At 41.6% G+C, this 26,520-nt stretch overlaps 1 protein-coding gene across 1 annotated transcript in view; it reads right to left on the reverse strand.

Moving 5' to 3' along the window:
• cecr2 (CECR2 histone acetyl-lysine reader) overlaps nucleotides 1-26,520 on the reverse strand; it is a 142,945-nt gene that overhangs the window by 75,942 nt on the left and 40,483 nt on the right. Inside the window, exons 2-6 of the mRNA XM_067999628.1 lie at nucleotides 14,498-14,592; nucleotides 7,835-8,018; nucleotides 6,229-6,365; nucleotides 5,673-5,786; nucleotides 2,276-2,343 (exon numbers count right to left, since the gene is read on the reverse strand). Coding sequence (XP_067855729.1) covers nucleotides 2,276-2,343; nucleotides 5,673-5,786; nucleotides 6,229-6,365; nucleotides 7,835-8,018; nucleotides 14,498-14,592 — 598 coding nt within the window. The remainder of the gene's footprint in view (nucleotides 1-2,275; nucleotides 2,344-5,672; nucleotides 5,787-6,228; nucleotides 6,366-7,834; nucleotides 8,019-14,497; nucleotides 14,593-26,520) is intronic.

Below are 26,520 nucleotides of genomic sequence, written 5' to 3' on the forward strand. Positions count from 1 at the left end.
CTGCAAATTTAAGAAGTAGCTAGGACAAGAAAACACAGCACCTTTAACCAATACCCTAAAATTAATAACTGGGGAAAATATTAAGTAATAGCAACATTCTAACAAGTATAATATTAATCTACAAAATGTGACAAATACAAAAACTTTTCAGCATCCATGCATTTCACCTTAGATGACAATGATGAATTCTTGGTGCCGTGATCATGAAGCTTTCTCAGTGAGCTTTCATGACAGGTATGATCCCCCGCTCCATTTTTTTTTTAAAGATGTGAATGTCAAATATTGAAATAGTCTAGATAATGGAAATCAGAATATAGCACAATAACAAATGAAAAACAACTTAATTTGGAGCTGCCCATTGAAAGAGTTTTGTATCTTCCAAGACCTGAATTAGGAGCCATTGTGGGCAACTCAATTATGACTAAGAACAGAGTTTGGTATCACTTTCCCTGCTATTCCTAATCACACAATGATGCCAGATAGGTTCTTTACTGGAAATTGTGCAAAATGAGGGGAGAAACATTATTCAACAATCAAAAAATATACCCGTTATGCCTAGGATGGGCAGAAAAATCCAGATGCAAGTACAAATTTATTCTCTGTGTTTCATGGGAAAGAACCGCAATGGCAGTTGTACATGTCTATTTTTGATGCCCATTTTTAAACCCTTAAAAGTAATCTCGGGGTCATGTATTTAAGACTTTAGAATAGGTATGGAACATATATACAGGGATAACTTGTACAGCAGACTTGGCAACTATATTATTCAACTTAAAACCATTCGTTAAGGGCAATTTAGATTTAAATTGTAGTACAGGCAATTGATTGTGTAAGAATTTGTTGTCTTTGCATCTGACATTATTTCAATGGCATCTAGGATACGGTGGGGGAGGGAAAGATTTTCTTCTGCTCACATGCGCCAGTTCCTAGGGTACAAAAAAGTGATCTTGTAATGCCTCCTTCTTCATTTTCTGAGGATTCCACTGGGCATAAGCCAGGCCTGAAGACCATTTATGCATGCGAACTGGGTGGTAGGGTTCCCGGGTCTGCTCTTTCACACTGGAAGAGCTGTAAGCACGTTCCTCCAAGCACAGATAAATCTTTCTTTTAAAAAAAAATCTTTGGTGCAGTAGGGCTGCATTGTGGAGGTGCGGGCCATTTGGATGCTGTTTCTGACAGCCACGAGCAGACCAGAAAATCGACTTGAGTTTACTCTCTTGCAGGTCATTAAGCCTTGTGGCATTGCAGAACCTTTCTCCTCAACTTGCGAGTACAAATTTTAAGGCAGCAGTAATGTCCCACACTTACCCAACATGTGTTAATTGACTGAAACCGGAAAATCAGCCCCGTGATCTTTTCCAAGTCACCTGCACAAGGCATGGGCATGCTTTACCGAATCAGTTCTTTCTCAGTCATAGAGTGAATACTCCACTACCAGAGTTACTTAACGGAAAACGGTGTGAAAGCTTTTATTTACACACACACACAAAGGAGGAACAGCAACTAAGAGCAACTTTTTTGTTTGTAAATTCTAGGCATCTGTGCTGCTGAGACAGCCTGCACCCAGACCACTATTGTCCCTTCTGTAAACAATTTTACAACACCAAGTTATAGTCCAGCAATTTTATTTTAAATTCACAAGCTTTCGGAGACTTCCTCCTTCCTCAGTCTGAACATTTTCCTCAGGTAAATGTTCAGACTTCCTCCTTCCTCAGGTAAATGTTCCTGAACATTTACCCGAGGAAGGAGGAAGTCTCCGAAAGCTTGTGAATTTAAAATAAAATTGCTGGACTATAACTTGGTGTTGTAAAATTGTTTACAATTGTCAACCCCAGTCCATCACCGGCATCTCCACATCATGACTACCATCGTCCCTTCTGTAGACAGTTGCCACAAGGAACTTGGGGGCTGGGAACAATGAAGCATGACTATTCTCTCCCATTTCTGCCCCACATTTGCCCCACCCTGCAGGTGACACCACAGCCTCTGCAGAGCACCTCCCTGCTTGGCATTGCTGAGGTTAGGAACAAATCAGACCAAGGGTTGAACTTCCATTCATCTTCACTCAGTGTTTCTATGCTTACAGCTACTGTGACATCCTGTTATAAATTCAAAACTAAATTTTCCAAGCTATCAATATTAATGGTGACTTTTTCTTAAAATTTGTTTATAGGGACAAATAAGTATCAGTGTAATATGTAGTGTGTAATATGCATCCTAACAAAAATATCCATTCAAGGCAATAAAACATCATTTTAAAAAAAGTTTTGCTTACCACTGCTTTTGCATTCTTGTTGCGAGTCTTCTATTGGAGGCACTTCTCGGGTTACAATTGTGGATTCACTGTAAAATGCCATTCAGTAAATTGAAAACCTACTTGGCAGGAAAGCCCACTATTCTTACACCCTTCAGCAGCTTATGGCAGCTTACTATATTATTCTGAACTCCAGCACAAACTATCTTCATGGGGTAGATTTTCTCTTTTCAGTATCTATAGTAAAATTGTAAATACGAGTATAAAAGACATGCTTATGATTTCACTGCAAGTGACGAACTGAGGAAATCTTTACCTCCACATGAACAGCCCCTGCCCAGTGCTCTCCAAGAGAACCAATGTGTGTGTGTGGAGGATATGGACAGGGAAGTCATAGGTATAAACCTACACCCTGTTGTACAGTGTCCTGGAATACCAGTTTCTCACTCTTGAGCAACATTATTTAAATGATGGACAGTCTGAGAAACATCAGCAAATTTTCAGAATTTAAAATGTTCCTTTCTACAATGTAAATTTCTGCAAAACAGGCCATCCATTGACACTCTCAAGGACACCAACGTCAGGAACGATATAAGCAATAATGTTATTGATTTTTATTAAAAAATCAAGTTATATTTTTATGCAGGTCATACATGTCAATCTTCATTTGACGCAGATGGTGATCTGAGGCACTGTCTATGTTCACAGGTCAAAATCGGTGTGGATCAGGCACTTCCCCCAAGCTCCTACCCATCGGCACAGAGGAGTAGTAGTAGTAGTCTTGGGAGTGGTGTGTGAAGTAAGAGCAGTGTTTTTTGGGAAAGGGGAGGAGAAAACGAGTGAGAAGCAGCAGCTGAGGGCTGCACTTTGGGGGATAGAGGTGTGAAGAAACAGCGAGGGAGGAAGAGAGAGAGGTAGAAAGAATCAAACAGATAGTGAGATCGAAAGTGATAGCAGGAAAAAGAGCAGAAAAGAAGGAATGAGAGAGAAAGAGGAGAGAAACTGGAAGCAGCATGGGAGGGTGGGGGGAGAGGACAGTTTTGGGTAAGCTTAGTTTGATTGATTTGTTGAGAACTATTTTTTAAGATTAAAAATATAACAATAGTAAAGTATAAAGGTATTTAAAATTATCAGCCTTGGCTCAGTGGTAGCAGTCTCACCTCAGAGTCAGAAGGTCATGGGTTCAAGCCCCATTCCAGAGACTTGAGTATATAATCTAGATTGACACCTCAATGCAGTAACTGAGTGGGTGCTGCACTGTCAGAGGTTCCATCTTTCAGATGAGACCTTAAACCGAGCTCTCTTCTGCCTGATCAGGTGGGCATAAAAGAACCCATGCCACAATTCAAAGAGGAGCAGAGGAGTGAGCTCTCCCAGCATCCTGGCCAAATTTATCCCTCAACCAACATTATGGAAAAAAACAGAATTATCTAGTCATTTATTTAATTGCTGTTTGTGGGACCTTGCTGTATGTAAATTTGCTACTGTGTTTCCCTACGTTACAACAGTGACTACACTTTTTTTTTAAAAAGTACTTTGTTGGCTGTAATGCACTTTGGGACGCCCTGTGGTCATGAAAGGCGTATGTAAATGCAAGCTTTTTCATTCTTTTTAACGACAATGCACCAATTTAGTATAATATAAATCAAAATTTTCCAGAGAGCATGCTCCAGATCCCACCTAGAAACACTCCACCATTTGGGGTTGGGGGCAGCATTTGGAAGATGTTACAGTTGTAAATTTATAGCCTGCAGACACGACTGGAATGATCCGATGGTCAATAAGACTGAATTTAATTGCCAACGATAGCAATTACAGAATAGTTGCGCCTAGAGAAGATGCAAAAAAGACTTGCTAGGATGATACCAAAACTGAGAGGTTATACCTAGCAGGAAAGATTGAACAGACTGGGGGTCTTTTCTCTAAAGAGAAAGCTGAGGGGTGATCAGATAGAGGTCTTTAAGATTATGAAAGAGCTTGATAGTTTAGACGTAGAGATGATGTTTCCATTTGCGAGGGAGACCAGAACTAGGGATCATAAATACAAGATGGTCACTAATAAATTCAACAGGGAATTGAGGAGAAACTTCTTTACCCAGAGAGTGGTTAGAATGTGGAACTTCCCACCACAAGGAGTAGTTGAGGCGACTAGCATAGATGCATTTAAGGGGAAGCTAGATAAACACGAGGGAGAAAGGAATAGAAGGATATGTTGATGGGGTTAGAAGAAGGGTAGGAGCATGGACTGGTTGGGCCAAATGGCCTGATTCTGTGGTGTATATTCTATGAAGTTTTCAATAACATGGAACAAAAGTTACTTCCTTTTTAGATGGTACAAAATGCAATGCCCACATTCACGGTAGATTCCAAAACAAAAAAAAAATGCACCAAATAACTGTCAACTAAAAATCAAAACGTTCTGGTGGGGGGGGCGGGGAAGAAAATATCTCCTAGACCTTCCAATATAAATATTGTACCTATAACACTTGGATCGCTTTCGGAGTTTCATTCATGTACCTGAAGTGAAGGAATATTGGAGATATCTACAGTTTAAGCCAGAAGCCTGCATTCCTCTGCACTCTTAGTGTAACCATTTGCTTTCACATGTTGTAGGATTTTATTTAAGGTCATTTTTGATTTGTCAGCTTTTTTGGGGCCGTATTCCCCTTAGCTACTTTACTCGGCAGCATGTTGTGGCACATAACTGCCCTGCGGTACAGCAGCATCTAACAGTCCCTGCAATGTAATGCTGGCTGCTGTTATACATCCAGTGTTCTCACAAGATGCCATGTCAGACAACTCTCCAGGTGAAAATTACTCCAAATGTTTTTAATTAAAAGTTGGGGAATTCCATTTATAAAATTTAAATTTAATCTGCAAGTTGTTATTGCTGGCGTAAGTATAATTTTATCTATTTTATCTGTTCTTGCAGATACCATAATGCTCTTCTGGGGTGACATTTCAGGAAATTACTCTTTTATTTTAAAATAGGAAAGGAGGAATGCATGGCATTTGCGTGCACCACTTCTAGTTCCGGTAATAATTCTGGTGCAAACCGCACTCAAGGCAGGGGTGACCTGGCAAATGCAACTTGGACTTCCTTTGCACTCAGTAATAATGCACCTTGACCATAAAAGGTGACCAAATAATCAGAATGTCTTTCAGTTTTCCACATTCTCAGGCCCGAAGTTTAAATGTGTGATTTTTTTTTAATGCTATGGGCTCACGTCAACAGTTAATTAATAGGAGATTGTCAAAGCAGAACTCAGTGCGGAATAGAAATGAACAGATTTATTTTCCTTTGCTGGATGTCAATATGAGGTTACCAGAGGACAAGTGCCAAGACTGAGCCTATTGATTTAACCACGCCTAATCCAGTGACCAATGTGCTATTTACAGTAAATTTGAAACAGCTCACCTCATGGTTGTTAAATAAATATCTTCTAGTTTTTTTCGTTTTGAAGGTCGGCCTCTCTTTTTAGGTTTCATATCCACAAGTTTGTAATCAGAACTTTTTAGTTTTCCATTTTCCCTGTAAGGTTGAAAAACTTACATTTAACATAGGTGTCACCAGTCACTGCAATTAACCAGCACGTACATAAATAGGATTCGTGAACCCCAGTGCAACCTTAATGGATGAAATTTCGGATTTCCTTATTGCAATGTACAAAACCTTACATGCACAATTCTTTGTGGTTAACATTATCTTCTGATTCTTTTAATTTTTGATTTCCAGTCACATTTTGACTATCTTTGCTACAAATTATCTATTTGTATTATTTTGCAACTCATTTTAAAAAAAATTCTCAGCAGATACAGTGATTCCAAGTCTGCTTGTTCCACTAACCACTGGGAAACATCACCTGGTGCACCAAACCCTGGTCCTAGAATGAGTGGAAGTTTTAACCCATTGAAAACACAAAAACACACACACAGCTTAACTGATGTAAATAAAATGCTGATCAGAAATTTACATTTCTTCTGCCTGATTTTTCTCCAGTGACAAAGATGGTCCCTCCTTGTATAAACGAGTGCCATAGAAATACCAATAGGTTGCTCCAATGGCATCTTCTCCTAAAGGTTCCACTCGCAAATTGTCGGCATCCAGTCCCTGACACACAGATAAAGATAACAGTCAAATCTAAATCAAACTATATATTATTTTTAATTTGTAAGCAACTTCTGTTCAATAATATGACTCCAGGATTGTCCTAGTGACTTGATAACCCAATTTTCGCTTATAAAGGTAACAGTTTAATAAAGATACTGGAATACAAATCAGTGGCTACCAGGCATCACCTCTTGGCAACACCATCCACATGCACAAGGAGAGGAAATATACACCACAACAGCAACTTACATTTATATAGCAACTTTAACGTAGTAAAAATTCCCAAGGCATTCACAGGAGCATTATCAAACAAAATTAGACATTAAATAGTAAAACTTTAAAAGAAGTAGCAGAGCAAAGAGACTTAGGGGTTCAGAGGTACAAATTTTTACAAGCAGGACAAATTGATCAAGTGGTTAAAAAAAGCGTTTGGGCTCATAAGTTTTATATATTGGTGCACAGAGTACAAAAGCAAAGAGTTAATGCAAAACCTGTATTAGTCATTAGTTAGGCTGCAATTAGAATATTGTGCCTAGTTTTGGGCACCCGACTTTAGGAAGGATGTCAATAACATGGAAAAGATACAGAAGAGATTTACTAAGATGATACTAGGGATGAAACGCTTTAGTTATGGAAAGATAGAGCTCTTGTCTTTACCTTCTCTGCTTAAATGAAAAGATCCGATAGGTGTTCAAACTTATGAGAGGTTTTCATTAGTTAAATAGGGAAAAGCCATTTCTACTGGTTGCTGAGCCTGTATCTACAGCATAAATTTAGGATTGTCACCAAAAAGAGAGGTTAGAACTTTTTTAAAACTACAGAGGGTTGTTAAGTCATGTTCTACCAGAAACAGTGGTAGAAGCAGAATTTAGAATAACTTTTTAAAAGGAAAGTGGATGGATATTAGAAAAGAAAAATTTAAAAAGGATCAGGGGAATGGGACTAAGTGGATAGATCTTTCAGAAAGCTGGCGCAGGCTTGATGGGTCAAATGGCCTCTTTCTGTGCTGTAAAATTCAATGATTTTAGAAAAGCATGAGAAACCCAGAGGTGAGTGAAGGCAGTCTCGTGATATGGAAAGCTCAACTTGGGGTTGAAGAGAATGATGAGGCTGTGCCATATTCAGCTTTAACAAGCAGCCTGGGAGATTGATGGAGTTGTGTCAGATCTAGAAGTATAGAGGTATGAATGAGAACTAAACAGGATGGCTTCATTTTTACTACTGTTGCGCTATAAGAAGTTGTATTTCATCCAGGCAATTGGAAATAGTCTGCCAAAGCTTACAATCAGTATTCACAAAGGAATAATGGCTTCTTGAGTGAAGAATCAGAGAGCGTATGGGGGACCCTGCAGGAGTGAACAACTTCAGGGGAGGAGAAGGGGAGATAAGAGAAGAAAACTGGTTCTGCAAGTAGTTAGCTTCAGTGAATAGTGTGAAACAAGACCCTCCCCCTCTATTTAAAATTGTACCTTTAAAAGATCAAACACGTCATCTGCATCCAATCTATAGTCACATAGCCTGTGTAATAGTTCAACACGTAAACGAATGGGCAGTTCTTTGAACTTGGTGTTTTTCAGTGGGTTCGGTCTGCCTTCTTCAAGTTCCCATCGATGTTTAATAATGTCTTCCAGGTACATGTCACAACTGTCAGGTCTGGGGGACAAGCACATCATGAATAAGGAATTAAAGTTTGCAATATATAACAGGTAAATTTTCCACCTTTGCATTGCTGGGGTGAAGCAGCACCCATCAAGTGTACATACTGGGAAATCACATTTAAATTAATGGACAGAAAATTAGAGCCTTCGCATGGGCAATAGCCGGATATGCAGTCTTGGCAGCGAGGCTTAGTGCTAGGAGCACAAAGTCAGAAAATTTATTTCTATTCACTGAAGGGTACTATTTGTGCAGCATTTACTGTTTAATGGTTTCAATTTTTTTTAATGACTGCACATTTGTTGCAACAGGCTTTTTAACAGATAAAACACTTAATAACTACTTCCGTTACTTATTCACTTCATTGATGTGATGCACCTCGGAGCAATACAACTTAAATAAAAGTAAGATGGTGACAAGCATAGCCAGGGCAGTCCTCTCTGGAAGGGATGGTGTAGACGGGCATTATTGAAATATATGTCCTGCTGGCCTGAAGAGTGGCATAAGCAAACCTTCTCATGTCAGATGTGGGCACCATCCAAGGAAAAGGAGAGAGAAATGGTAGGAAATAAATGCAATACCATTGACTTAATTTCATATTTGCACACTTCACGGTATTTCATTGTTAACGGATGTTAATGAAATATTTATTAGATTGCCAGGCACTAATTATACTATCATAAAACCTCCTATCCCTGACCATGTTGCACCAAATGTTGAACCAATCTACCCCACTGTGACAAAACATTATTATCTGCGTGGAATTTAGATTTAGTATCGGAAACAGCACGTGGAAGGTTAAATCAGAGTTAAGATCAGTCATGGATAGCTTTCTGCAAGTTGGAGGCAATTTACATTAGTTTAGTATTCAAAAGGGGTCACTTCAGATGCATTGTTGCTTAGAAGCTCTTTGTGGCACCTTGCTGCTTAGGTGTCGTTCTATTCAATTTACTCAGCATGACACTTCAGTCACAGACAGTCAGGCTACAAGAAGTCTCCACACTACAATGGCACATAAGTAGTATTTTCCTGATCAACTGTAGGTAAAGAAAGAGCAAACTTGTATTTATAAACTGCCACAAAACACCACTGGAGCAAAGTCCAATTCTTTTAAAGGGGAATTAGATAGTTACTTGAAAAAGAGAAATGTTAAAGGGAGCAGGAAGTAGAGTGTTGCAAGATGAAGTGGCTTATGTTCGCCCATCAATGTTGCAACATTTTATCATTTTAAGAACTACTTTTTGATGTGAAGTCCCCGTTTACGTAACAGTCATTTTGCACACAGCAAGGTCCCACAAACAGCAATGAGGTGAAAAAACAGTTAATCTGTGTTTTTTTTGGTGAGAAGAGTATTGGCCAGAACACTGGGAGAACACTCTGTTGTTTGAATAATGCCATGGAGTCTTTTACATCCACCTCAACAGGTTTCACATCGCAACCAAAGGGCAGTACTTCTGTTATGCAACACTCCCGCACTCAAATCAGCCTAGATTATGTGCTCAAATCATGGAGGGGGGCGCAAACTGACAATCTTTTGATTCAGAGACTAGCTTGCTACCAACCAAGTCTAGTTGACATCAAACAAATTTAAATAAATAAATTAGTTCCCACATTTACTTACATAAATAAATCTGTGCATGCATTATGGGGGAACTGATCTTTACTGTCCATCTGTTGATGTGTAGTTTTTTTTGAGAGAGAAGGCTAAAACTGTAAAACAGTGTTCAATCTTGCTTAATTACATTTTTTCTCCTTACCAAATATCAGCAACAGTACTTCAGAGAAATTTGTTTTCATACTGCCCGCTCGCATTTTGTCATTTTAACCTTTGACTTCCAATATTCTATTGCAAGTTTGCTGGAACATTCAATTACTATTTTTCTCAGCTCTTTCTGGTTCCTTTGATAATATTCTCTATTCTTTTCAGTTGTTTTTTAACAGCATTTTCTGCAACATCTCTGGTGCTTCTGGGCTGTCATGGGATTCTGTTCTTGATTCTAATGCTGTCCTCCATTTCTTTCTGCCTACTTTTTAATCTCAGTTTCCCCCCCAAAAAAATTACCTGTAACTGGCATTTCAGAGACAGAATTTCCTTGCTTAGTAGAGATACTGTTGGGTTTCCTGGTTAATTTAATTTCTACTCAATTCAGTACAGCAACAGTGTGCATCACAATCTTTCATTCTTTTACTCACACTATCACATTTTCTACTCAACAACAGCAACAACAACTTGCACTTATATCGCGCCTTTAAAATAGTAAAACATCCCAAGGCACTTCACAGGAGTGTTATCAAACAAAATTTCACACCGAGCCGCATAAGGAGGTATTAGGACAGATGACCAAAAGCTTGGTCAGAGAGGTAGGTTTTAAGGAGCATCTTAAAGGAGGAGAGAGAGGTAGAGAGGCGGAGAGGTTTAGGGAGGGAATTCCAGAGCTTAGGGCCTAGGCAGCTGAAGGCACGGCCGCCAACGGTGGAGCGATTAAAATCAGGGATGTGCAAGAGGCAAGAATTGGAGGGGTGCAGAGATCTCGGAGGGTTGTAGGGCTGGAGGAAGTTACAGAGATAGGGAGGGGCGAGACCATGGAGGGATTTGAAAACAAGGATGAGAATTTTAAAATCGAGGCATTCGCGGACTGGGAGCCAATGTAGGTCAGTGAGCACAAGGGTGATGGGAGAACGGGACTTGGTGCGAGTTAGGATACGGGCAGCAGGGAGTTTTGGATGTGCTCAAGTTTATGGAGGGTGAAAGATGGCAGGCCGGCCAGGAGAGCATTGGAATAGCCTAGTCTGGAGGTAACTAAGGCATGGACGAGGGTTTCAGCAGCAGATGGGCTGTGGCAGGGGCGGAGATGGGCAATGTTATGGAGGTGGAAGTTAGTGGTCTTGGTGATGGAGCGGATATGTGGTTGGAAGCTCATCTCGGGGTCAAACAGGACACCAAGGTTGCGAACTGTCTGGTTCAGCCTCGTACAGTGGCCAGGGAGAGGGGTGGAGTCGGTGGCTAGGGAACAGTATTTGCAGCAGGGACCAAAGACAATGGCTTCGGTCTTCCCAATATTTAGTTGGAGGAAATTTTTGCTTATCCAGTACTGGATCTCAGACAAGCAACGTGACAAACGAGAGATAGTGGAGGGTTCGAGGGAGGTGGTTGTGAGGTAGCGCAGGGTGTCGTCAGCATCATGACGTCACATTTTTGGATGATGTTGCTGAGCGGCAGCACATAGATGAGAATAGGAGGGGGGCAAGGATAGATCCTTGGGGGACTCTCAAACAGATCTTCCTGTCTTTCACTCTCCTGAGCTCCTCTTCATCGGTTTACAAATTACCACTATAATTGACTGCATTCACAATCTTTCTTTCATGTCCATTTCCAGATAAACTTTTGCTACTCAAATTATTTTCTTTTCAATTTGCCTTGCTGGTTTAAATCTTGTCCATTTTTCAAATGCCTTTCAGTTTGTATCTTGCCTTTTTCATCTGTCCCGAGAATGCTGCTTTTTCTGGATTACCCCAGACTCTCTCTCTTTTAAAGTTGATTTTGTCTTTTGATTTCCTTCTGCTCCCGTTTGTTATTGCTGGATGCTTCCTTTCTGTCTAATTTATAGCTTCATAATTACATTTTGTACTTATATTTGCTCTTTTACCAGATCTTAATTTCATTTTTAAAAACTTTTTTTTACATTGTTCCTTCATTCAGTCTGGTCAGATTCAGTGATTTTGTTTTGTGCTCATCAAGTTGAGGGAGGTCTGTGCTGGAGAAATTAGCATTTTCCCATTTTTTACCCCATTGTTAGTATCCAGCATTTCATTTCAGATACAAGCCATTTTTATATTGCAGTTGGAGTTCAGAGAGAGTGGCACTCAATTGAAGATCCAAACAAAATGCAAATTAGCCAAAGCCTTAGAAAAGCACACTGCCCGACTGCAAGTGTCTACACTAGCCATTCTTTAGCATGTCTCAGTGAGATAGCCAAATTGGAAGCTAAAGGCCTACACCTACAGGTTAGAACTGCACAAACCCATTTCACATAGGATAAATGGCAAATATTTATGACAGCGCAACCAGGACATTTGTCTCCAGTCTAAGGGAATCACGAAAATGCAAGGGGTATGGAACAAAGGTGGGTAAACGTAGTTGATGTACAGATCAGTCATGAATCTAAATGAATGGCGGAAGAGGCTCAAGGGACTGAATGACCTACTCCTGTTCCTATGTAACTTATCCAGAATAAAAATGTCTAACATATTTGCACATATGAGGAATGAATTCATCCTGGCATAAAGAGTTATCTCCCTCTTGAATCAAACAATTTTATTTTAAAATCCACAAGCTTTCGGAGGCTTCCTGAGGAAGGAGGAAGCCTCCGAAAGCTTGTGAATTTTAAAGTAAAATTGTTGGACTATAACTTGGTGTTGTAAAATTGTTTACAATTGTCAACCCCAGTCCATCACCGGCATCTCCACATCTTGAATCAAAGGCAAATGGGCTGATATTCTATTCCAGTTTGCCATGATGCAAAATTAACTGGTCTTATATTCCCCCAGCTTTCTGCCCTGCTCTACTAAATATACCTACTCATCCTGCCACATGGTTCCATGAATGCTGACTGCCACCTGGTACTTCATCCAAGTGCTCTTCATTCATTGGCTAGTCTGAACAGTAAATGCTGCAGTCCATTCACAAAGCAGAGCCTGATCCTGTTACCTAATATACATACATACATACATACATTAGGTAACGGGATATATATATATATATATAGTTTTTCTCCCTCCTCCCCCTCTCAATAGACACTGAATAGCAATTAGGAATAGGAATCCCAAACAATATTTCTCCCTCCCTAGGCTGAGGACACAGAGGACAAGAGCTCACCTGAGGATCAAACTCAGAACCTTTCTGGTCCTATACAATGAGACGAGGGTGCTTCAGATGCAGTTATGTTGCCACATTTGCATAGCTGCAAAGCAGTTTCCATTTCAGAGCAATACAGAAGAGACAGTTCCAACTTGACTATAGGTAGGTGCGAGACCCTTTGGTGAAGTCAATCTCACATCACTTCAGCTTGATACCACATGAAGTTACTCCAGTGTGGCGTCAAGCAAAATAAGTGGACCATTGGAACTCCTGGACACTCTGTAAAACTAAAGCGGAGCTTAGTTAAATGTTCCAAGAGTGCGGACCGTCCCAAACAGGCTCTCAACACATTTATAATTAACCAGCGGGGAGTGCAGTCATATGTAAAGCACATTACGTCTCTCTGACTAGAAAGCTGGATCCACGACCTGGCAGTATGATCAAGGTGCCGCCAGCTGTGACTCAAAACTGTTGTTATCAATCTGTAGCTGCAGTATAACTGCAGTCCAAAATTTTCTTTCAATTAAAAAAATTGCCTAAAGTAGCCAACCTTGTAGAAATAATCCCCCCATCCCCTCCATAAGGTTTACAGCAACACAAGGAAGGAATACAGTAGAAGAAATAGCTTTTAACCCAAAATGTCTCCTGGAGGATCAAGCTGCCTAATCCCATAACAGATTACATCCTGGCTGGAGCAAAAGATAAAGATAAAGGTTCGTTGAATAAGGAAAGCAATCTGAACAACCCTAAGTCGAAGAAATGTGAATTATGAATCATGTAGATATCAAAAGTAGGAATATGCCACACAGACCAAAGAGTGACAGGGCATTTACAATGAGTGGAATTGATGTGTGATATGCAAATGATGAAGCCATATCAGTTCAGGTCTGTAAGTTGCTCAAATGTTGTGACAATTCAGACTTGTAAAATTTCAAAAAGATTGACATAAAAGGAAGAAAAGGTGAAAGAAATTGCAAATCCACTTTATGAACGGGCATGAAATCAGAAAGGCAGACTACAGCTATGTACAGTGCTTTGGTCCTTTTACTTGCCGTTGGGTTTGAGTCCTCATGGTAGGTATTGCAGAGGCTGTGGGCGGTGTTATTTTAAGCTTTTTTAAAAATATATATCCATATTAAAAAAGAATAGTCTTTAAGTTTACTGAAATGTGGGTGTGTCAACATCCCTTTTCCAGTGTGTTCACCTTAAAAAGAATTAAGAGTGACAAGCTATATGATTATGAACCCTGGTCAGATGGAGCAGCTAATGGTAATTATTTTGTGAAAAGTTGGTACCATACCCTGCTTTAGGGCCTAAACCATTATATAAAATCAATACGACAGCCAGAGCTACTGATTTACGGTACTGAATAAGTTGAATTTCACTTTTATTATAGAGAATTCCAGGACTTCTGGCACTGTTTTGTAGAATGAATTTTGCGATTGTTATTTTTTCCTGACAACAGCCAAACTGAGTTGTTCAAGAAACCGACCAAAAAATCCTCAGCCTATGGAGTGCCAAATCTCACTTATTTTTCTGGACAAGAAACATTAACAAAGAACTCACAAGCTATAGCTTTTCTCTCAAACAGGAAACAAAAAGATTTTTTTGTACATACGTGATGTCTCTGCGCTGATAGCAGCCTTGAAGCAAACAAGCAATCAGGTCATCAAGAAAGTCAACATCATTTATCAGGAGAGCCTCTTCTAGTTCCTAGTAAAGTGGAAGAAAAAAAAGTAGCATGAAGTTCAAGCATGGTAAATTGTATAAATTGATTAAACAGTCAGAGAGATGGAGCCTCCCAAAACCTTGTCACCTTTGCCAAACAAATCAGTGGGCAACATTCAGAATTGATATCACACCATGTACTAATATAATTTTCAAAATTCTTCTTTGTGCAAAACTTCCATTAACAGAATATGCAACGCAGGACAAGAGACATGAGCAACACTGACAAAAGTGGTTGAACAGGTTGGTTGTGAAAAACATGCAAGGGTTTCCAAGAATACAGATAGGCCATAACTGGCAACTGAAAAGGGCCAAATTGTTAGAGCCATTTATTTCAAAATTACAGAACAAAGCTATACAAGAACATTGGTTTGTGGTTTTCATGGAAAAGTGGATGGAACTTTGGAATGCGATCTCCAAAACACTGATATAAATCCCAGAGTCTCATGTAATAAAAACATAATTTCACATATCTAGTCACCATAACCAGTGTGCTTGGCTATGATACCACTTGATTCCTCTCCAATTTTCCCCCTGACCTCTCTTTTCCTCTCCTTAAGACGGTAAGTTATGCTGGGATATATTTCCTTCAGTGGTAACTGCTCTCACGTGTATCACCAAAGTGGCCATTCTCAGTATGTGTGCCGTGACAGCAAATGATTGCAGGTTATCTGGTCCCAGGAACAATGGCAGCTGAACTCGAGGGGGCCTTTACATAACACGTCTGAACATGCACTTCCAGCAGATGTTACTGATTAGAGATCAGGATTAGGAATCCTGACAAAATTTTCCTTCCCTAGCGAGTCTAATTATGCATCCCCATCACCACTTCAGCAGATCAAACCTGGGACCTGCCTGTCTGTACGACAACATCTGCTCACTGAAGTGAATGTAGGGAGGGGGGCACGTGCAGATAAATTTAAATAATTTTTGTTTTGAACTTGCATTTATATAGTGCTTTTCATGAATCCAGGACATTCCAAAGCACTTCACAGCCAATCAAGCTCTTCTTGTAGTGTAGTCACTGTTGTAATGCAGAGAAGTGCAGCATCCAATTTGCACACAGCAAGGTCCCACAAATAATGAGATAAATGACCAGATAATCAGTTTTGGTAATGTTGTTTGAGGGATAAATATTGGCCAAGACACCATAAGAACTCTGGCTGAGACCGTAGACAAGGACAAAAGATGGCACCTCCGACAGAGTCAAACATCAGCTTAGATTATGTGCTCTGAAATGGTGCTAGAACCCACCCTAGAGAGCTACCACCATTCCACATACAGTGCCCCTTTAAACCATTCAGCCAAAATCAGAAATGAGATTTGGATTTAAATTGTCCTATCCAAATAGTAAAGAAAGGCGGTGATAAACAGTATCCTATATTACAGAACAGGCTACTTCAGGAATGTACCTCCTAAGTGACACTCACTCAGGACAACTGGGATTCATAAACAGCATTGCCTGGAGTTTCTTGAGTTATCTTTCACCTGCTGCCATACTTTCAGCCTTTCCTGGTTCCAGCAGTGCTTTAAGTACTCTGGCATGACAGGTTATTATTTGGCACATGTGTAATTTGATACAAGACTACCGCATAAATATAGGAACAAGATTATGCCACTCAGCCCCTTGAGCCTGTTCTGTCATAAAAGACAACTAAAATCTAATTTTACTAAAAAAAAACCTTGAAAACATTATTCAAATTCACCAAAATCTAACCAGATAACGCCATTACTATTGATCTCTCCAAAACAATCTGGATTCATCATGGCTAACTGTTTAAGGTCCAACACGTCAGCAGGAACAGACTGATATTTTGTACTGCATCTAAACTGATGCCATCCAGAAAAGCATTCATTAAGACAGTACATTCAACACACCATCACTGGGATGCATCTTAGTGTGATTAGAGAAATCATTTGCTAATGCAGCTGGTTGCATCTCCTCTGACTGAGCTGGAGTGAGAAGATACCTATTGCATCTTTTTTTTCCATTCGTTCATGGGATGTGGGCATCGCTGGCGAGGCCGGCATTTATTGCCCATCCCTAATTGCCCTTGAGAAGGTGGTGGTGAGCCGCCTTCTTGAACCGCTGCAGTCCATGTGGTGAAGGTTCTCCCACAGTGCTGTTAGGAAGGGAGTTCCAGGATTTTGACCCAGCGACGATGAAGGTACGGCAATATATTTCCATGTCCGGATGGTGTGTGACTTGGAGGGGAATGTGCAGGTGGCGTTGTTCCCATATACCTGCTGCTCGTCCTTCTAGGTGGTAGAGGTCGCAGGTTTGGGAGGTGCTGTCGAAGAAGCCGTGGCAAGTTGCTGCAGTGCATCCTGTGGATGGTACACATTGCAGCCACTGTGCGCCGGTGGTGAAGGGAGTGAATGTTTAGGGTGGTGGATGGGGTGCCAATCAAGTGGGCGGCTTTGTCCTGGATGGTGTCAAGCTTCTTGAATGTTGTTGGAGCTGCACTCATCCAGGCAAGTGGAGAGCATTCCATCACACTCCTGACTTGTGCCTTGTAGATGGTGGAAAGGCTTTGGGGAGTCAGGAGGTGAGTCACTCGCCGCAGAATACCCAGCCTCTGACCTGCTCTTGTAGCCACAGTAATTATATGGCTGGTCCAGTTAAGTTTCTGGTCAATGGTGACCCCCAGGATGTTGATGGTGGGGGATTCGGCAATGGTAATGTCGTTGAATGTCATGGGGAGGTGGTTAGACTGTCTCTTGTTGGAGATAGTCATTGCCTGGTACTTGTCTGGCACGAATGTTACTTGCCACTTATGAGCCCAAGCCTGGATGTTGTCCAGGTCTTGCCGCATGCGGGTTCGGACTGCTTCATTATTTGAGGGGTTGCGAATGGAACTGAACACTGTGCAATCATCAGCGAACATCCCCATTTCTGACATTATGATGGAGGGAAGGTCATTGATGAAGCAGCTGAAGATGGATGGGCCTAGGACACTGCCCTGAGGAACTCCTGCAATGTCCTGGGTCTGAGATGATTGGCCTCCAACAGCCACTACCATCTTCCTTTGTGCTAGGTATGACTCCAGCCACTGGAGAGTTTTCCCCCTGATTCCCATTGACTTCAATTTTACTAGGGCTCCTTGGTGCCACACTCGGTCAAATGCTGCCTTGATGTCAAGGGCAGTCACTCTCACCTCACCTCTGGAATTCAGCTCTTTTGTCCATGTGTGGACCAAGGCTGTGATGAGGTCTGGAGCCGAGTGGTCCTGGCAGAACCCAAACTGAGCATCGGTGAGCAGATTATTGGTGAGTAAGTGTCGCTTGATAGCACTGTCGACGACACCTTCCATCACTTTGCTGCTAATTGAAAAAAAACTACAAAATGTGACACCCATGTATAGAACTTCTTTGGGATATAGAAAATTTAAGAGTCAAGGAGATTTACCTGGTTCCCCCCTTCCCCCCCAACAAAAAAAGACAAAACTGAAGCATTAGCAAAATTCAAAAAAGCTCCCCCACAAAAGAAGGAAAAACTTGCATTTATATAGCACCTATTATGTCCTCGGACTGTCCCAAAATGCTTCACAGCCAATTTGCACACAGTAAGGTCCCACAGACAGAAAATAGATAAATGACTAGTTAGTTAATCTATGTTTGAAGGTGTTAATTAAGGGATAAATTTTGGCCAGGACACAAGGAGAGCTACCCTGTTGTTCTTAAAACAGTGGCACAGGATCTTTTACATCCACCTTAACTTCTCATCTGAAAGATGGCACCTCTAAAAGTGCAGCGCTCTCTCAGTACCACCATGAAGTGTAAACCTAGATTATGCGCTCACATCTATGGAATGGGGCTTGAACCCACATCCTTCTGAGGCATGAGTGCTACTACTGAGCCAAACAGACACACAAATCAAATATAAAAGTTAGCACAGAGACAGATGATGTTCAAAATAAGGTGCCAATTAAGAATAAAAAAGTAATACATTTCATTAAACCACAAAAATATTTCTCCCTGACCCTCCCCTGGTCAGTGTTCATAGGTTATTGTAAGAATGCATTTTCTACTGATGCCAAATACCTGTCCCAGTGCAAATTGAGCATCTCAGTCAATATCTTGTGTCTTACAGTTACTTGTAACTTTGATTCAAATCTTTTGAAGGTGATACTATGCCAAAAGTTGACATTTATTGGATCCCGGTAGAATTTCAAATTCACTGATTATAGATCCAAAATTGGGAGGAAAGAAAGATCTCCACAACGTTATGTTTTTAAATTACTAACTGACAACTTGGTGTTCAAATGTAGAACATTTACAGGTGTGTACATGGGTCCAAAACCCTTAGACAACCCTGCTCACTCTCCACTTTACTTGTAAAAATCATTCATACTTTGGAAGAGTATCTTATACTGAAAAATAAAATTGTTAGCTCCTTACTAAATTGTTAAATGATAGCTTGAATAGATGGACAGAACTTCACCATGAATTTCCCTGCCCCACCCCACTGTTTTGGTCTACTGGCATGACAATATGAAGGTGGAAGTTACTAAATTGAGGGCCGATGTTTTACAAGTTTGACCCCGATGGATGCTAAGTGCAAATGTTTGGGAAAAGCACATTCACGGTGCTTGGGGAAGGAGTATGTGAAATTCAGTTCATTAATGGCTAATAACAATTACAAATACAAGTCTGAGTCCAGTATATGGGATCAAACCATTTTCAATTTCTACAAGTTATTACCAACTGACATTTGTTCTTCCTGTTATTAAGTGTTACACAAAGGCTTCTTGGAGGAGTTAAAGCAGTAGCAGTGAGGCATTCCGGCTTGCTGCAAACAGTCTAAAATTCACATTAATCTTCTAGGAGATAAAGCTAATTAACAGAGCTGGGTCAGATACTGGGCTTGGACTAGAATCACCTGGAACTGGAATTAAAACTGACCCTCATGTTCCCGAACCCAGTCACAAGGGAATTGCAGTGGACACGGCCGACATTCATCTGCTCGCTGCAAGCCCATAATTAGAATTATTGAATGGCTACAGCACAGAAGGTTTTGTGTCATCTGCAAGTCCAAGTCATTAACATACGTCAAAAAAAGCAGTGGTCCTAGTACTGACCCCTGGGGAACACCACTGTATACCTCCCTCCAGCCCAAAAAACAACCGTTCACCACTACTCTCTGTCACTACTCTCTGTTTCCTGTCACTTAGCCAATTTCGTATCCATGCTGCCACTGCCCCTTTTGTTCCATCGGCTTCAATTTTGCTGACAAGCCTATTATGTGGCACTTTAGCAAAGGCCTTTTGAAAGTCCATATACACAACATCAACTGCATTGCCCTCATCAACCCTCTCTGTTACCTCATCAAAAAACTCAATCAAGTTAGTTAAACATGATTTGCCCTTAAAAAAATCCGTGCTGTCTTTCCTTTATTAATCCACACTTGTCCAAGTGACTATTAATTTTGTCCCGGACTATCATTTCTAAAAGCTTTCCCACCACTGAGCTTAAACTGACTGGCCTGTAGTTGCTGGGTTTATCCTTACACCCTTTTTGAACAAGGGTGTAACATTTGCAATTCTCCAGTCCTCTGGCATCATCAACATACCTAAGGAGGATTAGAAGATTATGGTCAGTACCTTCGCAATTTCCACCCTTACTTCCCTCAGCAACCCAGGATGCATCCCCTCCGGACTGGGTGACTTATCTACTTTAAGTACAGCTAGCCTTCCTAGTACCTTCTCTATCAATTTTTAGCCCATCCAGTATCTCAATTACCTCCTCTTTTACTATGACTTTGGAAGCATCTTCTTCCTTAAACAGCTAATTCTGGGATTTTCACGTTATGTGTTAAATGTTCCTTTTGAAAAAAAGAATTATTTCCCCGTGCATGTACATTTTGCGTCCAAGAGACTGTAGAGACAACATACTCCCAGGGATCTATTTGTCGGTGCTACTTTAATTGCCATTCTAGGTGAATCGTCTTCTTGTTGCCCCTGTGGAGAAATATTTGGCCTGTGCCCATCATCTTCTCAATGTCACAGCTGAGATTGGGAACTTGGAATCATGCACTTCCAGCAGAAGTCACTAGATAGTGATCAGCAACAAAAACCCTGGTTGTTTTTTTTAAATCTTCGCTCTCTACTGCCCTCCCCAGCCCCACCCCAGGTTTCTCACTGAGATATCCTCCCTCAACCTCTGCAATGAGCACCTCCTCGTCCTCAGTGATTTCAATCTCCATCTCAACTCACCTTCTCTCTGATTCACTGCCACCCTGTCCCCTCTCAACTTCTCCTTCAGTCTAAATTCTCCTATCCATATTCACTCCCACCCCCTCAATCTCGCCAACTCCCATTGTCTCGATCACAGACAAGTCTATCTCTGATCACTTCCTCATATCCCTCACCACTCACATCCTCCTACCCCTTCCAACACCATTTCCTCTGTTTGACCCTGGAAAAAACTGTCCCCCAAGTCACTTAAAACTGCACTTTCAAACTCAAAACTAACCACTGGTGCTCCATTCAGCATGATACATCTGCAGTTGTCTGTCTGCTCAATCACTTCCTCAACTCCGCCTTTCATGCCCCTGTCCCCAGCAAAACCCTTACTCTCTTCCACCTGGTTGTTCCCCCTGGCATGACGCAAATTTTCATTCAATCAAGTCCAAGAGGCGCAGACTTAAACGTATCTGGCTTAGTCATTTACTGCCAAATCTGACTGGACCACATCATGCACTTGCTCTCCTCTGCCAAAACTGCTCACTATTCCAGGATCATCCTAGAATACCAAGATAATCCCCAGCTTTTGCTCTTCACTACAAACAATCTCCTTAAACCCTTCTCCTCTGCTTCCTCACCCCTCACCTATGACAACAAGTGCACCAAGCTTATTGACTTCTTTGTCAATAAGATCGAGACCATCCATCTGCCTCTGCACATTTCCCTTGTTCACCAAGCCAAACTTAAAAGGTACTCTCCCGCCCATGCCCTGAGCACCTGTTGCTCGAGATTCTCTCCCATCTCCCCTCATGCCTTCTCTGAGCTCTTCTTGTACATGAGGTCCACTTTCTGCTCTCTCGACCCCATTCCCAATAAATTGCTGACCACCCAACTTTCCTTTTTAACCTCCATGGTCGGCAGATATTGTAAATGGTTCCCTCTCCTCAGGTATTGCAATCCCTCCCTTTCAAAATCACCATCATAACCACCCCCTGACCCCGAAAGACCCATCCTCAACACCTCTGTTCTTGCAAACTATTGCCCCATCACCAACCTCACTTTCCTTCAATGCACGGTCCATGCCCATATTTCCCTCAACTCCATGTTTGAATTTCTGCAATCAGGTTTCTGCCCTAGCATAGCAATGAAATAGCCAAATCAAAGACACAAATGATATCCTCTGACTGTGACCTTGGTGCACTATCCCTCCTCATCCTTCTGGACCACTCTGCAGCCTTTTGACACAGTTGGCTACACCATCCTCCTCCAAAGCCTCTCCTCCGTTGTCCAGCTCAGTGGGACTGTCCTCACTCGGTTCCATTCTTACCTATCCATCATAGCCAGAGATTCTCCTGCAATGGTTTCTCTACCCACCCCCGTACCATTACCTTTGCAGTCCCCCAAGGATCAATGCTCGGTCCCCTCTTATTCCTCATCTACATGCTGCCCCTCAGCGACATCATCCAAAGATGTGGAGTCAGTTTCCACATGTAGACTGATGACACCCATCTCTACCTCTCCACCTCTCTCGACCCCTTCATTACCTGTGTGCTGTCAGACCACTGGTCAGACATCCAGTACTGGATGGACTGCAATTTTCTCCAGTTAAACATTGGGAAGACCGAAGCCACTGTCTTTGGACCCGGCATGATCTATGTAACCGTGCCACTGATTCCAACCCTTTCTCTGGCCACTATCGCAGGCTGAAGCCAACTGTTCGCAACCTCAGGGTGTTATTTGACCCCAAGCTGAGCTTCAGACCACATATCCTTTCCATCACAAAGACCAAACTACTTCCACCTCCGTAACATCGCCCGTCTCTGACCCTGCCTCAGCCAATTTGTTGCTGATGTCCCTTCGTCACCCCCAGACTTGACTATTTCAAAGCTCTCCTACCGACCTCCACCGTCCATAAACTTCAGCTCATCCAAAGCCTAATCCACACCAAGTTCCGCTCACCCATCACCTGTGCTTGTATCTGGTCCCCCAACGCTTCCAATTTAAAATTTTAATCTTTGCATTTGCCCCATCCTAACTCTGTAAACTCCTCCAGCCCTACAACTCTCCGAGATCTCTGCCTTCCTCCAACTCTGGCTTCTTGTGTATCCCCTGCTTTGCACTATTAGCCACTTTGCAGCCCTCTGGCCCTAATACTGACTTTAATAAGTTCAGACCATAACAATAGCTCCCACTTTCTCTTCGGCAGGAAGTCCTGGCAGTAAGAAATGGGTGTACTGGCATTTGGGCGGGTAGGTGTGGTGGAGGGAGGAAAGGGAAGGACAGGTTGGTGCTTGAAGCAGGGAGCCTCTGTGGGAACACCGTGCTGGCAGGCAGTCTGCACCCTTGGTGTGTATCTGCTATTTTTCTTCTCCCAGGCTCCGGGGCCACTCTTGCCTGCACCACTTTTGACAGTTTTTCATGCTTCTATTTCTTCCTGCTTAACCCCCACCCCCCAAACTCCTCAACTATTCACACATTGTGTGTCTCTCATACATGTCTTTAATTTATTTGATTTCTACTCCTATTGTTCCTTGTTGATACCACTTCTGCCACTTAACTATCTCCTGTTTTCCACTTAATCACTTTACAGGTCATTCAGTTTCTTCTCGTGTGTTCTCACCCTCCCCCCTTCCCTTTGTTCTGTCCTTTTTAAATGCTGTCGCTCGGTAATTTCTTCCAGCTGACGAAGGGTCCACACCTGAAATGTTAACTTGTCTGTTTTCTCCACAGATGCTGACTGACCCGCTAAGTGCTTGCTGCATTTACTGTTTTTGTTTCATGTCTCCAACAGAACTCTTCACACACCACTGTTAAATAATTGTAAACAATTTTACAACACCAAGTTATAGTCCAGCAATTTTATTTTAAATTCACAAGCTTTCGGAGGCTTCCTCCTTCGTCAGGTAAATGTTTACCTGACGAAGGAGGAAGCCTCCGAAAGCTTGTGAATTTAAAATAAAATTGCTGGACTATAACTTGGTGTTGTAAAATTGTTTACAATTGTCAACCCCAGTCCATCACCACATCACTGTTAAATAGGCATTCCTCCCAGTTGCATGAAAGAACCATATCACATTACACTGATGGGTCCAGCCTTGAATGATCAGCATTTGCTATTCATTCCGCATAATTCCACTGTTGTACAGTAACATTGATGCTCGCTCTCTCTCAATGGGTAAATGAGTCCGGAGTCATTTTTACAAAAATGCAGTCACTGTAAGTAGCTCACTCAAATATTAAATGACTCGTCCTGGTGACAGAGGAGGCCCACTTCTTTACAGTCGTCCTAACCAGCTGCTGGAACTTCCTCCCATGTTGGGCTACTGAACATATTCAACTAGTTCAATGATCAACGCACTTGTGTCAAGAACAAAATAGCATCATATTGCAAGTGTGCTGCTACACAATTCAGCTTTAAATTTCCTCACCCATTCCATGAATCGGTCTCCAACTAGCTTACATGTAGGCCAGAACCAGGTGGCTCAATAAACACAGGAGACTGGCACAGAGGTTGCTTTCTCAAAACTAGCACAAAGAAAAGGTGAGTATAAAAATATCGTGGGCAGTAACTAAAGATTGACCAATCTACCTGTATTGCTGCACCACACTAAACTAATTTTTTGTAATGTGCATTTTAAACTAAGTTACGTTCCTTTAACCAAAGAAAGATGATAAACACCGCGTCTACTTGACACAGCAGCAATTGTTTAGTAAAACAAAAAGCAGCATTCCCTTTGTTATTTCTGAGGATCACAGAATCTCTCACACCCACTAAACCTGAAAAACAGAAAGGGCAGGCCCAGCTAGTGATGGCATCGCTCCTGAATCAAACTGGAAGTCTTGATTTCCTTTGGAGCTCATTGTTTGGAACACAGTATTCATACGCAGGCATGAAATATCTTCAAACAATAGCAATGCCACAATTTCAGACCTAAGTTACTGCAGGGTTTTTTTGTACCAACACAAGTGACAAATGTTTTAGACATTTATAAAGATTTTTTTTCCGGAAATGTGTGTCTGGCTCAGTTGATAACATTCACTTGAGTCGGAAGGTTTGTGTGTTTGAGCCCCATTCCAAGGGTCCGAGGTCATAATTTAAACTGACATTCCAGTGCAGTATTGAGGAAGTGCTGCACAACTTGTGTTTAAAACATGATACAATGTTCTAAAGCGCTTCACAGAAGCTAAACAGAACAGTGAGCAGTGATGGGGAAAGGTTAGGGGTGCTGACAGATGTCATGGTTAAGGTGATGAGTTTTCAGGAACTTTTGAAGGAGGAGAGAAAGTTCACATGGTGGAGGGATTTAGGGAGAACATGGAGCCAAGACAACTGGGGGCTCTGTGGCTGGAGTGGAGCTGAGAGAGGAAGAATGCAAAAGAAACCAAAGTTGGAGAAGCAGTTAGCATGCTTTACAATGTGGGGCAATGTTGGAACAGCACGCATTGCAATGAGGGCTAAAGCTGTGAATGAGAACAAGAATTATGAATTTGATGCATTGTAGAGAGCCAATGCAGGTGTGAGGACAGGGGTGAAAGGGATGGAATGTGGATGGCAGAGTATTGGATGAGTTGCAGTTTATGTGGGGTGTAACTTGAGAAGCCAACAAATAGAATGAGTCTGGGGGTGATGAGGGAGAGGATGGAAGTTTCAGCAGCAGTGAGAATGAGGTAGAGACTGAGGCATGTGACATGGAAGGCAGAAATAGACTTGCTTGGCTCACCACCACCTCTTAAGGGCATCTTGGGATGGGAAATAAATGCTGGCCTTGCCAGTGACACCCACATCCTGTGGATTAATTTAAAAATCACAAAATCATGTCCATGTTAGCCTACATAACAGTAACTCCACTTCAAATGTAATTTGCTGTGTAAAGTGCTTTGAGGAATTTCTTTTTTTTTTAAGACTTTTGTTTTTATTTAAATTTGATTAAGAACATCCTGCATTCATATAGCAAGTTTAAAGTAGAAAACATCCCAAGGCACTTTACGAGGATGGGGAGAGATAGGCTAGGGAGGGGTGGCGAGAAATAAAAAAAGGGGCAGAGGAGTTGGGAGAGGTGACCAAAAACTTGAACAAAAAGATAGGTTATGAGGTTTTTAGAAGTGGAGAGGTGGAGGGGCTTAGGGATGGACTTCCATCTTGAACACATTTCCAATGGGAAAAACATCTCCTGCCATAGACTTTTTAAGAGGCGACAAGGAAGGGTGCTCTTGTCCTCCTTCATTTGCATTGGAACCATCAACGTAAAAAAGTCAACCGCAGAATCAAGGTTATAATACAAGATTACATTTTATGAGGATGTCATCTTCCTGTTTCAAAAGAAGCTGAGTTCCCCTTGACCTAGCTGTGTCACTCTCAGCACTAAAGACATTTTGGGAAAATTAGTAATTGCATTTTATTTACAATACCACATTACCACCAGGCTCCAAACTTTATGCCCACGTTCTATGAACTATATCACAGATTTGCATAGTTGTGCACAAGTCTTCCAGATTGTACATGTAACACAAAGCTACTTCTCTGTATCAACCGGCATGTGTTTTGGCTTCTGCCCCAGACCCAAGTTCCCCTACCTTCCTGTTTTCAGGCCTGTGCTGCCTTCCTCTTGTTCCCTTTTTTCCCTTAGTTCCTGTCATCAACACCTCACATTTCTCCATCTTATTATACTATGCCCAAATCACTTGCACTACTTTTTCCACTGACATCCTTCCTTGCTAACACAACATA

This window comes from Heptranchias perlo, chromosome 18 (assembly GCF_035084215.1).
Source record: "Heptranchias perlo isolate sHepPer1 chromosome 18, sHepPer1.hap1, whole genome shotgun sequence".
NCBI classification, from domain to species: Eukaryota; Metazoa; Chordata; class Chondrichthyes; order Hexanchiformes; family Hexanchidae; genus Heptranchias; species Heptranchias perlo.